The sequence below is a fragment of the Anarhichas minor genome, unplaced genomic scaffold (genome assembly GCF_050575085.1).
Source record: "Anarhichas minor isolate MPS153535 unplaced genomic scaffold, ASM5057508v1 ptg000007l, whole genome shotgun sequence".
Lineage (NCBI taxonomy): Eukaryota > Metazoa > Chordata > Actinopteri > Perciformes > Anarhichadidae > Anarhichas > Anarhichas minor.
Genome location: NW_027466453.1, coordinates 1506696 through 1521477, shown reverse-complemented (window position 1 = coordinate 1521477; position 14782 = coordinate 1506696). Strand labels below are relative to the sequence as shown.

At 42.4% G+C, this 14782-nt stretch overlaps 1 protein-coding gene across 1 annotated transcript in view; it reads right to left on the bottom strand.

Annotated features, from left to right (window-relative positions):
• pdxdc1 (pyridoxal-dependent decarboxylase domain containing 1) overlaps positions 1-14485 on the bottom strand; it is a 29100-nt gene extending 14615 nt beyond the window's left edge. Inside the window, exons 1-12 of the mRNA XM_076082036.1 lie at positions 11479-14485; positions 10165-10233; positions 9214-9297; positions 8691-8840; positions 8185-8374; positions 7734-7802; positions 7564-7642; positions 7357-7441; positions 6865-6913; positions 6120-6221; positions 4625-4750; positions 4338-4388 (exon numbers count right to left, since the gene is read on the bottom strand). Coding sequence (XP_075938151.1) covers positions 4338-4388; positions 4625-4750; positions 6120-6221; positions 6865-6913; positions 7357-7441; positions 7564-7642; positions 7734-7802; positions 8185-8374; positions 8691-8840; positions 9214-9297; positions 10165-10233; positions 11479-11552 — 1128 coding nt within the window. The 5' untranslated portion in view covers positions 11553-14485. The remainder of the gene's footprint in view (positions 1-4337; positions 4389-4624; positions 4751-6119; positions 6222-6864; positions 6914-7356; positions 7442-7563; positions 7643-7733; positions 7803-8184; positions 8375-8690; positions 8841-9213; positions 9298-10164; positions 10234-11478) is intronic.
• Positions 14486-14782: the final 297 nt, after the last annotated feature.

Sequence of the window (14782 nt, the reverse complement as noted above, 5' to 3'; positions counted from 1 at the left end):
ATCATAACTATGATAAAAAGTGAAGTTCCTCTTTTTAACCACACCAGAATCACAACCATTCCAACACAATTAAGGTTAGTCTTAGACCAGATACCGGTGATCATTAAATAGTTGTTTCTTCAAACTAGTATCCAGAGGATTGCCATGGATTCCATGGGCCTGGTCTACTACAACATTCACTGCTAAAGATTAGCTGTACAAACAAAACACAGCCCACAGAGAATGAGCTCATTATAGCTGCATTTCACATTATTTGAAGTCAGCTGACAGCCAGTATAGGTTGCTTTGGACTTAAACATGTCAGAAGTCAGCATTGATTAGCAGCATTGCTCCTTCATGGGGAAAAGAGCCAGTTGAGGTAGTTGGGGCATCTGATGAAGTTACCTTCAAGACACCTCCTTGTGGTGTGGGCAGAGACCCGGGGAAGACCTAGAACATGCTGAAGGGACTGTACAGTATATCCCAACAGGCATGAGATGAAGAACATGGCTAAAGAAGAAGAAATTTAGACAGCTATGCTTCACCTGCTGCCACCGTGTCAAGGACAAGCAGTGAAAATGGGTTTAGACTCAATGGTCAGTGAATGTATCGGAACACTAACTACATAAAACATTTTAACAAGACTAAGAATCTGTACCCACGCTAGCAGGCCTGCTAACATGGTAACATCTGCATGCTAACATGCTCACAATGACAATGTTAACATGCTGATATTTAGCAGGTATGTTGACCATGTTCACAATCTTGTTAAGTGTGCTCATGTGCACATTTGGTAATAAACCAAAAGTATTGGACAGAGTTACATTTTGACCTAATAATGGCGCAAGATGAAAAGTCAGTGAATGACAAACATTATTACAATTTATCCTGTTGGGAACATACATGTATGTACAAAGTTTCTTTGCAATCCATCCAGTGGTTGCTGAGATAATTCTATCTGGCCAAAACTGGTGGCCTGACCGACATCTGTCGGTAACGACCGACAGATGTTACCGTAGAGCCCCGCCCCCAGCTTGTTTTAGGAAGACAACACAACTTCTGTCTTCTAATGAATCCGCAAGAAGATCTTTTGTCCACATAACTCTAATTGAGTGTCATTACCGTTAATATTTCATCTTGAAACATTTCAGGATCACTCTTGTTTTGAGTGTTAGAGCAAGCAACTTTCTTTTTCAAAAGGATAGTATAAATATTCAGATTTAAGAGTTGTTATTTGTGTAAGAGGACTTGATTTATAACAACCTATACAGCTGCACTGATGTCATCTCCATCCTTTCTAACCAGGTGTACAGATCTCAATGAGCACAACAGATATATTTGAATCATTAACTAATAACAACTCGGAGATAGGCGCTGTGATTCAGAAGAGCAGAGCCAGCTAGGGTTCAATGAAATAGGATAAAACCCTGAAATGTTCTTTTCGGATTTGTGGACCGTTTTGTAAACTAAGCTGATGGACCTGGGACCCAACACCTCCCCCTGTGCTTGGATCATGAACTTTCTGACTGCCAGAACTTAGGTGGTGAGTCGCACTTCGAAGCCATCATCTTCAACATTGGTGTCCCCCAAGGTTGTGTACTCCGCTCCCTGCTGTACTCAAGTTACACGCATGTGGTCAGAAACAGCTCCAACTTCATCATCATGTATGCTGATGACACAGTCGTGTCCACAACAACAATAAGGCCTACCTGGAAGAAGTAGCTAACACTATGGTGCCAGGCCAACAACCACCTACTGAACGTCAGCAAAACCAAGGAACTGGTTGTGGCTTTTAGGAGAAAGCAGCAGAAGAGCTCCACACCCCAACACCCTAGGACACAAGGGCGAGCACCTTAAGGTACCTGGGAGTCCACCTCACACATAATCTGACATGTTCACATATTAGCTTAAGAAAATCAAAGTCTGTCCGACCCTGTTCATACCTGGCAATAACATGCGTCTCAGGTGACAGCTTAAAGTACAGGTGTGAATGCACCAAAGATGCATGTGAGGACACATTGAGATCCAATCACTCAGACCACATTCCGAGGTCGCCACATTTTTTTTAGTACTGTAAGTGAATGTGTCCTGGTAAAGACCGCCTACTCAACAGCCAAGCAATAGACCAGGTGTGTATTGTCTTGATTTCTTCTTTATCTTTCTCGGCAGACTTGGCACAGGAAGTGCATTTCTTCTTCATCTTCTTCGGCTTTACTGGCGTGCAAAGACATGCAAAGTGCATTGTTGCCTCACACTGGTTAGCTCGTTTAACCCAGCAGGCTAAACAACAACGTATTTAGTCTTTGCAAGTGGAAATGATGTAAATGTTTGTTTGAATACAGAGCTGGGAAGTGAGATCTGATCACAAGTGGTCACCAGCTCCAGTACCATACTCTAAGATACATGTTGATGTCAGCTGTGTTCAGGGCGTTTGGGAGTCCTAAAAACCTTCCACTCTGCTGCTGTGGAAAGCATTTTAACAGGGGGCATCACCAAGAGGTATTTGGATTTTAAACAAAAGGAAGTAATGAAATGCAACAGCACATGACCCATCATTAATTATTTATGACCCTTGTATTTCTTCCAAAGGCAACAAAACATAATGACTGGGGAGAGGCATTCCCTGAAGTACCTCAAAGAACATGCCTGAGTGGTCCACATCCTAAACAATTAGGAAGAAGTGAACAGTCCATCAGCCAATGGAGACCCAAATACCGCTGAGCTGATGTGAGTGAAGGAAAATGGTCAGGAGTGACATGAAGAAAGAAGAGGACGAGAAGGGAGGACAAAGGGGAAGGGGGAGTAGGGGAGACAGGCAGAGGCTTGGTCCCACCTACAATAGAGAGCATGAGAGAGCCCAGAACGTCCCGGAGTGAAGCCCCGGAGATGATCGGTGACACCACACCCTGGAATCAAGGCAACCCACACTGACTATAACTACAGTTATACACACACACACACATACAGCAATATATTCACATATGGACCTGTGCTCATACACAGTCACATCTTACTCACACAGTGGTACTTTAAACTCAAACTGGAGCATCTTCACAGTGAATGCTGCTGACCATGACCAAACTGAATTCCATCCTTCTTTTAACGAGCACCTGTGAGTTTGAGTACCACAGTGTAATGATCCTGATCCCCAACACTCTGATTGTTCACTGCATATGTATTACAGTTGTGTTAATGTACAACGCTACTCATCCCAGCTGGGGAGTATTCACATCACATCTCAGTGACTGTATGGCTGCAGTATGTGCCTTTAGTGTATCCCAGCGAACAATCTTTGAAGCAAAGTCTGTACCCCTGAGAGTGTTTTAGTGTCAAAAACAACTCTGGTTTTACCATGGTCAAAGCCTCGACGAGAGAGATCTCTGTCTGAAGCACATCCTATCAACACACATGGAACAGCTGGAGGTCATTTTTTCATGTCATACATGTTATTTATGAATATATGGAGAGGCGTCGACCCTTGTATCAAACAGAAACATTGTACCTCAGCTGTCCATCATGCAAATAACATTATTAATCAACCAACATTTCTATGTCAATATATGTGTTTGAATTTCATGTGGGTGATGATAATATAAGATCAGATCATAAGTTGTGCCAAAATCTAATCAGGTCCTCTAGCATTTAGGGGGAGTAAATATAATATTATGCTCTCCAATTAATGTTTTTAGGTCTACACAGAGACAAATGGTGGTGTGGTGGGGCTGAAAAGGTAGGGCTAAATGTTTTTATTTGGTCTTATGTATATAAACTATTTAACATGTGTATACGTTTTCAGTAACAAATGCATAAGTTGTGATTTAGCTACTCAAGATAATATAAGGTGATGTGGAAATGGCAGTAAAATGGACAGGAACAAACTCGCTCTTCTCCCGATTTAGAGATAAGGCCTATTGTGCCAAATGTGAAGCCAAAGTCGGATATCAGCACAAATCTGAGAATCTTTTTTATGATGGCTGTCATGTAAAAATATATTCTATACTTTGATCATCATACCTAAAATGTCCTGTTTCCTGAACACTGGCCTTTTTCAAATCCCCAGGTATGTAGCAGTGATCAAAACCAGGCAGAGCAGCATGTAGAGGGCAGTGCTGTGATAGGTGACTGCAGCTCCATCACATACACAATGGGGCTCTATTTTTACTGAGTCATAATGCAAAGTCTAAGGTGAACACAGAAATATCCCTTTGTATATAACAGTAACTGCACATACTGTTATCACTTCCCTCACAGTGGGGTATCGCTGACTTGGTTTGTGCAGGTTCTCACAAAAACTCTGTTCACCTTTTACTGTGGTAAACATTCTGCTATTATTCATGGTCCATAGAAAGAACACATACCGATGTTTTGATGGAGGCCAGAGCTTTTAGTTTCTGCAGGAGTTGCTGGCTCTGGAGGGGAGAGAGATAAAAGGTGAAACAACTGACTTTCTACCAAAGAAAATAATAGGATTTTATTGCTCAACTTCATAATATGACACCTGTGTGCCACATTTCATTTATACCAACATTTAAATTGGTTAAACATAAAAAAAAAAAAAAATAAATAAAAAAGATTTGTTGGGAAAGACATTTACATATTGAAATGTAAAAAAGTCAGTTTTTGGTTAAGTGGGAGAGATGCTCACCAGAGCGGTAGCATGTCTGATCTTCTGGACGATTCCACTGTGACCGAGGTACTGCAGCGAGAGCCACAGAGGCAGCGCTCGCAGCTTGGCCACCGGCTGGCTGGAGGTCAAACCTGCTGCCAGAGACTGAGACACAAAACATAGCGGAGCAGTGAGTCATCCAACTATGAAGCAAGGAATATGTGTGTGTGTGTGTGTGTGTGTGTGTGTGTGTGTGTGTGTGTGTGTGTGTGTGTGTGTGTGTGTGTGTCCTTCGCATATCTCGACAACCGTGTTACAAAAGTGTTACGGTTGGTGCAATTTGGACAGGTGACATGTTCAATATGAATAAACTCTTAAAACAACAGACAGCGCTCTGTGTAGCAGTGGGGGCGGGGCTTCAGGGCTCTGCTGACTAAAGGTCAGCACTGGATCTGTTGACATATGTGAAGTCGACAGATCCTTGATCCGGGCACGCATTGCATGATGGATACAGCTTGGCGAGTTGACTGACTATTCGCCGTATCTGAATTTGTATAAATCAACTCAACCTCATGCAAATGAGGTCCGTCCATCACAACGCACCAGGCTCACGAAACTCAGATCAAACTGTCAAGTTAGGCAGCGCTGATCAAACATCAAGATTCTGTCAATGTATTGCCTATTCTGGCTTTACATGATTTCAGAAACATATTTTAGTTACTGTTTAGCTGTAAAATGACAAAGTTAGTGACTATCACTGGCCGGAGCAAACTCGCCCATAAATCAGAACATTTGGGTTCCAGCACGCCTTTCTGTTTGTTGACTGGAGTTAGTGAACCTCCACCCACTTCGCCAAAGTCTCAATAGCTTGTGCACAATCATAGAACATGAGGATAATTGATTCGTTTCACTGAGGCTTTTGCAGTTGGCCTTGGGTCGGAACAAAAAAAGATATGAGGAAGTCGTTAGTAGACTTAGAGGGAGAGCACTGGCTTGTCAGAAACATAAATGAAATGTTAATATGCAACAAAACTCCATTTCAATCCTCGTAAGCACTCCTTGCCCAAAACGTTCCATCAGGCCGAGCACACCCAAAGAGCACCATGGCACCTCATCCCTTAATTTCTAGCGTCGTCTCCTGAAACACTCCAACATCACAGCCCCAGTTACACTGTGCATGTGTCAAAACCCATAGCTCCTATGGGGTCAGAGACCGTGTCTCAGCCTTCATTTAATAGCCTTGTGACCGATGAACGGTTCATGATAACGCTGCAAGCACGCTTCTGGGGGCCAAGCAATCGGCCCACACCCCAAACAGGCACGGCACTATTTTAGAGAAAGACAAAGACTGTGTCATTGAGAGCTAATCGCAATACAACTAATGAAACCTTTAGAACAAATCTTAACTTGGGTACTTCAAGTTAAAGTTGGACTGCAAGTGGAAAATAGTTTTGGACGACCAAAAACTGCCACAAACCTCCAACAACACGCATCACTGTGTTGAATCAATTTGTATGAAATGAGATGAGCCTACCAGTGCAGGGTCTTCATGTCTGTAGAGGGTGACAGCAGTAACAGCAGGGAGTCCCAACCACTGACCTGGTGTCAGTGTCATACTGTCACTCCTGCTGGCTGCCTGGAGGGAAAAGAACAACGTTCACTGATAAACACATGTCACAAGAGAAAGTCAAATATAAGATGGCTTTTCCTGAGTGTCTGACTCCTACAGTCAAAATTAGTAGCTCAGAGTGGACACTCTTCAACACTGCCATCTCTCAGTTTCAGGTTTTTTTACACTGTGCACATGTGCTTTTACCTCCTTTCAGATGTGCTATTTGTCACATTGCTGGCTTCATTAATCTGTAAAAGTGATGAGTTTTTGTTCTGTCATAAGCTGACACAGCGCTGTGTTTTGAAATTAATTTAGCATCTTAACACTTGATGGAAATGTTCACATTTTTTCAGGTTTCTCTTAAAACAATATTCACATGCCCATGTGTATGTAAATAGAGGTTTTGGTCCCTGTTCCACCTATCCATATTGGCTTCCTAATGTGATTCCAATGTGAGTAATGGAGGACAAAGCCCACAGTCTTGGTTTGTGTCTGTGGATCAGGATCAACAATTAGGACCATTCATCCTTTCAATGGACATAGAGCATGTCATTAGCATTTTAAAATAGACGTATTCAAATGTGAACCTGTCCTTTAATCAATGAGCATGGTGAAGAACAGGACGTACTGTACATTGAACACGTCTGTCATTTTACCATTAGCTTACCATGATAGCAGAGGTGACCTGACCCAGTGCCAGGGTTGCCAGGTTGACCCTGAAGAAGAAAACACAACAGCATGTTAGAAGTGAACGTTACAGCAGTGATTTCCACAGGTTTTCTGACAGTAGACTTGTGTACGCCACAACATATACTACGACATATATACAAATATATTTCACACAACAGCTCCCTTTTAAAGTCTGTGTTTGAGCGAAACCACAGTGAAAACCACAGCATCACTTTCCATTTAACATAATCATCTTATCTTTAATATCATAATCCAAGTCATATCCACAACGTTAACTACTCTTATAGAGCACATAGCAAAGTTCTGGTGAGCAGGCAGATGGAGAACAGAGGTGTGCATGCCCTCAATCGTCAATGTACGATCAGCACACGTCTACTGCACAAACACTGAGTATTTCTGTGAGTTCATGTTAAAAATAAGGTGCATAAATCACAACCATATAGTGCAGAGAGTTAAAGAATTGACCCACCCCTCCACATGGAGCCACATGTTGTACTGATCACACAGGTCCTTCAGACGAGCCAACTTGTCTGTATGTCCTGCCCCAGGGGTACCTGGGAAAAAAACAGCAGTAAGAAAGTCTCATAAGCAAGTGATTTGCCTCTCAATGAATATATTCAGTACCACCTGTGTACAGAGTGAAACATAAAGTGTCTGAACTGTGATTATCCGTCACCTGCGTTGGCGATCAACAGCAACGGAAGCTTTCCGGTTTCTATGTCCTCCTTGATTAGTTTGTCCAACAGGGCAATGTCCTGACAGACAAACAGGATACGAGTCAAAACTAATTATCTTCAACTATCTGAAAGTTTGTTTTCAAAGTGATTTTCATTTGGATTCTTTTACCATTTGGTGCTGGGATCCAAAGATGGTGTTGCATGGGACTGTACACAGACTAGAGAGAGGCAGGCCGAGCTGATGACACAGAGACTAGCATTAAAATAACGCTCATGTTCTATTGTGTATGCAGCTGGATAAAATACAGTGTAATCTACATGACTATATAATACTGAATACTGAAAGCAGACACTTTGAAACTATTAAAGTCATAGATTTAGTGTGCAAACGTCTCAACAATACTAGTCGTGCTGCTAAAAGGATATTTGTTAAATACCTTACTTTGTTGACATTCAACAGAGACCGTCTGCAGGTAAATAAGGAGCCCGTGTGGAATCTTTTCTTTTTAAAGCCCCTTCAAGTGTACAATTCCAATATTTCTAAAATCCCAGTGGTAGCATAGGAACACACAGGGTCTTTAACCGTCATCATGCGAGAGTTTGTGTTCCGCCCCTCCTACCTGGCTGCACAGATGCTGCCCCAGTCCAGACCTGCCGGAGGCGCTCTGGTAGATGACGGGCTGTCTGGAGCTGAGGACTGAATAGCCCTCAGAGGCATATTCCTCATAACGGGCGTTAATGACCAGCCGGCACACTTTGACTAGGCCATCCCGGTCATCCTCATGGAAGTAGGCTGAACCGTTCTCATACCTGAGGCACAGTGAGAATGGAGAGTACTGAGAGCAGAAAGCTCCACCAATATGTTGAGTTGTAATACAGTGCCAAAGACAACAACTGGTACAACTACAGAATCTGAGATTTAGCATTGTGTATTACTGATTACTTTTCTACTATCTAATAATAACAATGCTGTGAATGAGACCTAGATGTATTACACAGGCCAACAGACCGTGGAGAACCTTTCACCTGCTGGTGCTGGTGCTTACTGTGTGATGATGAACACAAGCAAAGTATGAGTGATCAGTTTAGATCCTAAGCTGTACTGGGCTTGTAGCCACAGGTCTACCTGAACAGTCTGCAGAGCCACAATGTGGTGTCAGACAGGATCCGAGTGGTCAGCTTCCTCAGTCGCTCTCTGTCCAACACGGAGATGTAGGCGGCCAGGCTGTGACCCAGCAGGGCCATGTGACCCTGTTCACCCACATGCTGCATCCTACTGGAGACAAAGAGCAGCTTCATCACACACCGTATTCCTCCATTCCGTTATTTCCATGGAGGAGTAACTGTTCTCTGATTCAAGAAAAACTACATTAGCTGTAGTTGTAACAGTTCTTCTTCCTTCTACCGATCAGTCTGGCCTTGGTTCATATCAGCTTGAGCCATGCATGTACTGATTTTATGATGAGGAACTAGACGCCTGACAAGATTCATGACACCTTAAAGGACTAAGATCATCTTACTCATAGCTACATATTAGGGTATGGATTTGGATTCAACATGACACTACATGGTTCATTTGGAACAGTTGAGGTACAAAACACTGACAGACTATCCTCATGTATTGTTGCTCACTGATGAGTTCTACTTACTGTTGACTGGGCATGTCCTCCTCCTCTTCCTCATCATGAATGAGGTTGTGAACCAGGTGCAGTATAGTGGCAACATCCTGACCGCTGCACAGGAGACGCAAAGGAAGTGATGAGCATCAGCTCTTCAACTCTTCTCAAAATAACTTTAAACTCTTCCCACGCACACAATTTCCACACTTGGTATCAAATATCATCCTCAACACACTGACAACTCCTCCTCCATCACTAAATACATCTATCCAATAAACAGACTTATACATATTGCTCAACGAGCTCCAAACTGACCAAGAGACATCCAGTTCTCCATTGACTCCAATAGTAACTGCCCCAAAACATGTCTCAAGGAAAACAGAAGCCTAATACAGCAGAAATTGCAACAAATATTTCATAGACGTGTTTTCAGAAGAGTCTGCTCTGACTGACTGTGAAGCATCCTCTAAATAATGAGCAGGAGACAGAGTGCTGTGTCGAAGGTTACTGACCTAGAAGTGACTCAGAACACACTGCTGTGTCCAATTGTGGTAAGAAAACGATATGCCGTTGAACGTTTAGGAAAAGCTAGCATGTGAAACGTATAGGACCTTAAGTTGATACTGTTGTTTATTGATTCATTGGGCCTCATGCAGGAGGCAATATAAAAACAATTGTCCTCTTATCTGTGTACGTATTCATGATTTGTTTGTATTTTGTTAGTCCCCACTGATTTCTGTGATTGGCTTTTTGTTCTTCTCTTAGCTCAGAGAAAATGTCACTAGTGGTTCAGAGCCCTTTTACCAAGAATAGAAAAAACATCTAGTCTTCTCAGACTCAAGTCCTTTTTTCCAACACAAGAATATTCAAAGGAGACTTAAAGACCTGCATAAACAGAAAGGGATAGTGTGTGTGTGTGTGTGTGTGTGTGTGTGTGTGTGTGTGTGTGTGTGTGTGTGTGTGTGTGTGTGTGTGTCTTACTCTCCCTGCAGGGGTCCAGGGATGCTGGTTCTGCTGAAGCGCCACTTCTCTGGTCCCGTCTCTGGCTCTCTAAACAGATGCACAACAACACAGACTGTAATGGATGATGTTGCTTTCTGTGCTCATTGGTTAGAACAGGGGTCGGCAACCTTTTCTATCCAAAGAGCCATTTTGTCCTATTTTCCACCAAATAAAATTTGTCTGGAGCCGCAAAAGCTATTTAATATCACAGCTTATAAAGTTTTATATACATACAAAAACTATAGTTTGTTGTATTTATGAAAATATAGAACAAGAATAAAGACAATTCTTGACATTTTATTGCAATTTTACCTGTTAGAACAATATCAAACTCTTATGAAGAGGAGTTTGCTGCAGCAGTTGAGAAATCATCTCCAGCGTGACACTTTAGCAAATGCTGTGTGCTTGTTCTGGAAGCATACAGGTAAGCCAGCATCGTTGGCAGTGAAAGCAAATGAAGACGTCCACGCAGAGTTAAACTCTCTATTTTCCTCCGTGACTTTTCTTTTTTTGGATTTATCCATTGATAGTTTACAGAGGGCGGGGGTCTGAAAATCATGATTAGCCGTTCGCAGGGAAAAGCGCTTGACAGGAGTAGAGGATTTAACTGCCTGTGGGAATAATTTAAATATAAGATTCTGTTCATTCTTGCTTATAAATTATATTCTCTCTGAACACGTTTCTCTTTTTGGAGAACGTCATGTGAGATAACGCAATTTCCCTGCTCTTCTTTCTATTTCCTCGTCTTAGCCCCGTGTGTCACGGTGTGTGTAAACCTCACTAGAGTCCGGAAACTTGTCAGAATGCCCATATTTGATTGGCTGAGCTGCATCACGTGATGTGATTGACAACGCATTGGTCGGTGTGTTTCCTGCACCGCCGAACAAGTGCCGTAACGGCTGAATAAGAAGCGCCGGTTAAAGTATAAACTCAGTGCATAATATGTATAATTCCGAATTATCAACCGGGTTTAGGTCCTGGGTCCGGATCCGGTCCGTCAGTTGGGGACCCCTGATGTAGACTCAGGGAGCCGCAACAGAGGGGCTGAAGAGCCGCAGGCTGCCGACCCTTGGGTTATAAGTTCAACATACAGATATGTTCCCTCAGTTTGCTGGTTTGCTTGATGTTACGTCCTTGTGATAAAGTTGTGTTTCCATAATCTTAAAGGGGGTTAGAGTTTCACCAACATCATAGCATCATCAGAAAGTTATTGATGGACCTTGTGGTCATTTTTCCAGCTGTCATATTTGATACTCGTTTTCTAAATTCAAGTAGAATAGTCTCTAATCTCACCTCTGTCCGTCTCCCAGGATTCTCATGGCTTCACTCAGATTCTTGCCCACTTGAGCAAACGTTGAGTCCACCATCGTCTAAAGTGTTTGTGGATCTGTGTGTGTGTGTGTGTGTGTGTGTGTGTGCTGGGAGCAAGTCAAAAAGAATATTAGGAAAAACATTTTTAAATCAGTCATTACAAATGCTGCAACACTAAAACTGTTTGTGTGTGTGTGTGTGTGTGTGTGAGAGGCAGAATTGTCACCGCGTGCATGCATGCATACATTGAGACACACTGATGTTGTATTCACAGCATCCCTTCACATGCAACAATGTGTGCCCATCATGTCTAAAAGACTGGAAACAGGCTGAAAATATGATATTCTCCGTTAATACAAACGGTAACATGTTACATTTTGTCCCTGTTTTCTTTTTTTACATTGTCTTGATGTACCTTGTGTTGCAGTTTACCTGCCGACATTGTAAAGAGATGACAGAGTAAAAAAACACTGTAAATACTGTGCATTTTCATTTACATTACGGTAACTGCACAATACAACTGTTGCTTGGGTTTTGGATTACCTTCTTTCTCGACCACAGTTTGTCAGGCTTGATAAAAAACGGCCTTACACTATCTTAACTAAAACTGGAGCACCACAGGGAACAGTTTTATCCCCCTTTTTATTCTCACTTTATACAGCTGACTACAGGCAGAGCCATGTGTCCTGTAACATCCAGAAGTTCTCAGATGACACTGCTCTGGTTGGTCTACTTACCCGAGGCAACGACCTGGCCTACAAACGGGAGGTTGAATCTTTTGTCAGCTGGTGTGATGAAACTTTTTTAAAACTAAATATTAGAAAGACCAAAGAGTTGGTTATTGGTTTTAGAAGGAAGAAGGAGGAGGAGGTCTCCCCAGTGACAATTGCAGGTCAGCAGATAGAAATTGTCCAGTCGTAGAAATATCTCGGGGTCTATCTGGACAGTAAATTAAACTGGAAGAAGAATACTGATGCTGTTTTTAAAAAGGCTCAGTCCAGACTCTTCTTCTTGAGGAAGCTGAGATCATTTGACATCAGCAGGAAGCTTCTTCATGTTTTCTATCAGGGGATCTTGGCTAGTGTTCTTTTTTTATGCTGTGCTCTGCTGGGGGGGGGGGGGGGGGGGGGCACGGCATCACTGCGGATGATAAAAACAGGATCAATAAGATGATCAGAAAGGCTGGCTCAGTGATTGGCCTTACCCCAGACTCACTGGAAATCACTGTTGAAAAGCAAACAAGGGCCAAGTTAAAAACAATTGTCTTGTTTGAAGGACATCCACTACACGGTGTCTTCAACGGACTCCGAAGCTCATTTAGTGGGAGACTCAGGATGCCTCAGTGTTCTACTGAACGAATAAGAAGGTCTTTCGTTCCAGCAGCAGTCCGATTTTTTAAATGAACACCGTTAGAGGTTTTTATCTTTCTGATGTCGATCATGTTTTATATGGCATTGTCTGGTGTTATTTATCCTTTGTAATGTGTTTCTGTCTGTTATGTACTGTGTTGTGTACTGTGGACTGTGTCTGTATGAGTTTTTGGTGGCAAATGAGTTTCCACCCTGGGGATTAATAAAGTGATCTAATGTAATCTAATCTAACACCAGTGTTGTCACAAGTTCAGTAGCCAGTGGGAAAGAAACCAAATAAAAGTTGAACAATCTCTATACTTGATAGGCCGCATGCAGATGGGTGTGGACACGTTCACTGTGTTTACTTTGGAGCAACTACAGCGTTTTATTAAAGCATTACCTACGAGGCCTATTTACAACGCGACTGGTTCAGCTGCTAAAATAATGTCCTTATGGCATGATAGAATTTCACTTCAAATATTTATAATGATCTTACAATAACTGATCTTATAATTATAATTATCTATTAACATAGATTTTATTAGCTACTAATTCATTCATTTGGTTTCAGCTCTCTGCTGAACTTTGGCGATTTGGGGACGTACAATTATTCAAATCTGGTGGTGTATAAATACAGAAAAACTTTCTGCTTAAAGTAACGACAGTTTGAAGATAGGCTGCAAAAATTAAACGAGTGAATACAGGTTCTTTCCAAAGATATTTAAACACACAACATTTAGATATTTAGCTTTATGTTAAAAAAAACTGTGACATTGTGACTTTTTACTAACTTTAAAAAAAAATAGACAAACAATATTAAGAACACAGTTGTCACGTTATGCACTGCTAACATTTGGTTGTTTTCCTATCTACCAGACCCTTTTGCTATTGTTTGTGTTTATTGATTTTATTAGTTTCATTTAAGCACACTGTAAACCTCTCTTTGAAAAGTGACACACATATTGGAATTTTGAAATTAAAATACAGTTGTTGTTGTTACTAATACAGGTATTGCAGCGCAGTACCCTGTTGGACCAAAAATAAACATTAAGTTATAAACAACTTATCAGGTCTGTTTCATTATTTTGTATATTGAGAATTTCTTATTTACATTATGGATATGATACAGACCTACATGGCATGTATCGCTCGACAGGAGGATCACAGGAGGATCTGTGATCTGGTGATGACCAGCAGTCCACTGCACATCCGCATTGTCAGCGGACACGTTACCGAGAGCCGCTGACATAGGACACTGAAAACACCCGCTTCACGCTGCTTCCTCTCAGCCAGCAGGTTCCACAGAGCCGGAGGACAGCGGGGAAGCAGTGTGTTCGCTGCCCGTCTCACGGCCCGTCTCACGGCCCGTCTCACGTCTGACACACAGGGCTAGCTAGCAACACACACAGCTGACCGAGCTCTTACCTTCACTGCACACAGCTGTCAGCCTGTCCGGGTCTGTGAGGGGGCACGGGACGCACACGGTCCGGGTCCGGGTCCAGGACACGTTGTCCCTTCAGAAGTCTTCGAGAAAGCTCGCTGAACCTTTGAGTTGGACACGTATCAGCTGCTGTGTTTTCTTTCTCTATTCCGCAGACTCAAGACCGAACCGGATAGTTTACTTCCTGGATAGGAGCGCGACGTGACGCGCGTTCCACGCTGGCAGCGCCGACGTCACGTTCTGCCACTGAACTGGCCAGTCAGGTGGAGGCTGATGACGACGCTATATTTTTTTAATGATTCATTTTTATAGCCAGTGAACACAACCTGCAGATGTGCTCCTGTAATATGTGAATATTCCCACAGTGGTTGGAGACACTAAACATCGCGTCCCCTGTCTCTGTTGACTTTTGAGAGTTTAGGGTTAGTTAGATCCCCAATCAGATTAACGCAATCACTATATTCATTCTGGATTAGTTAAACCTGATGTTGTG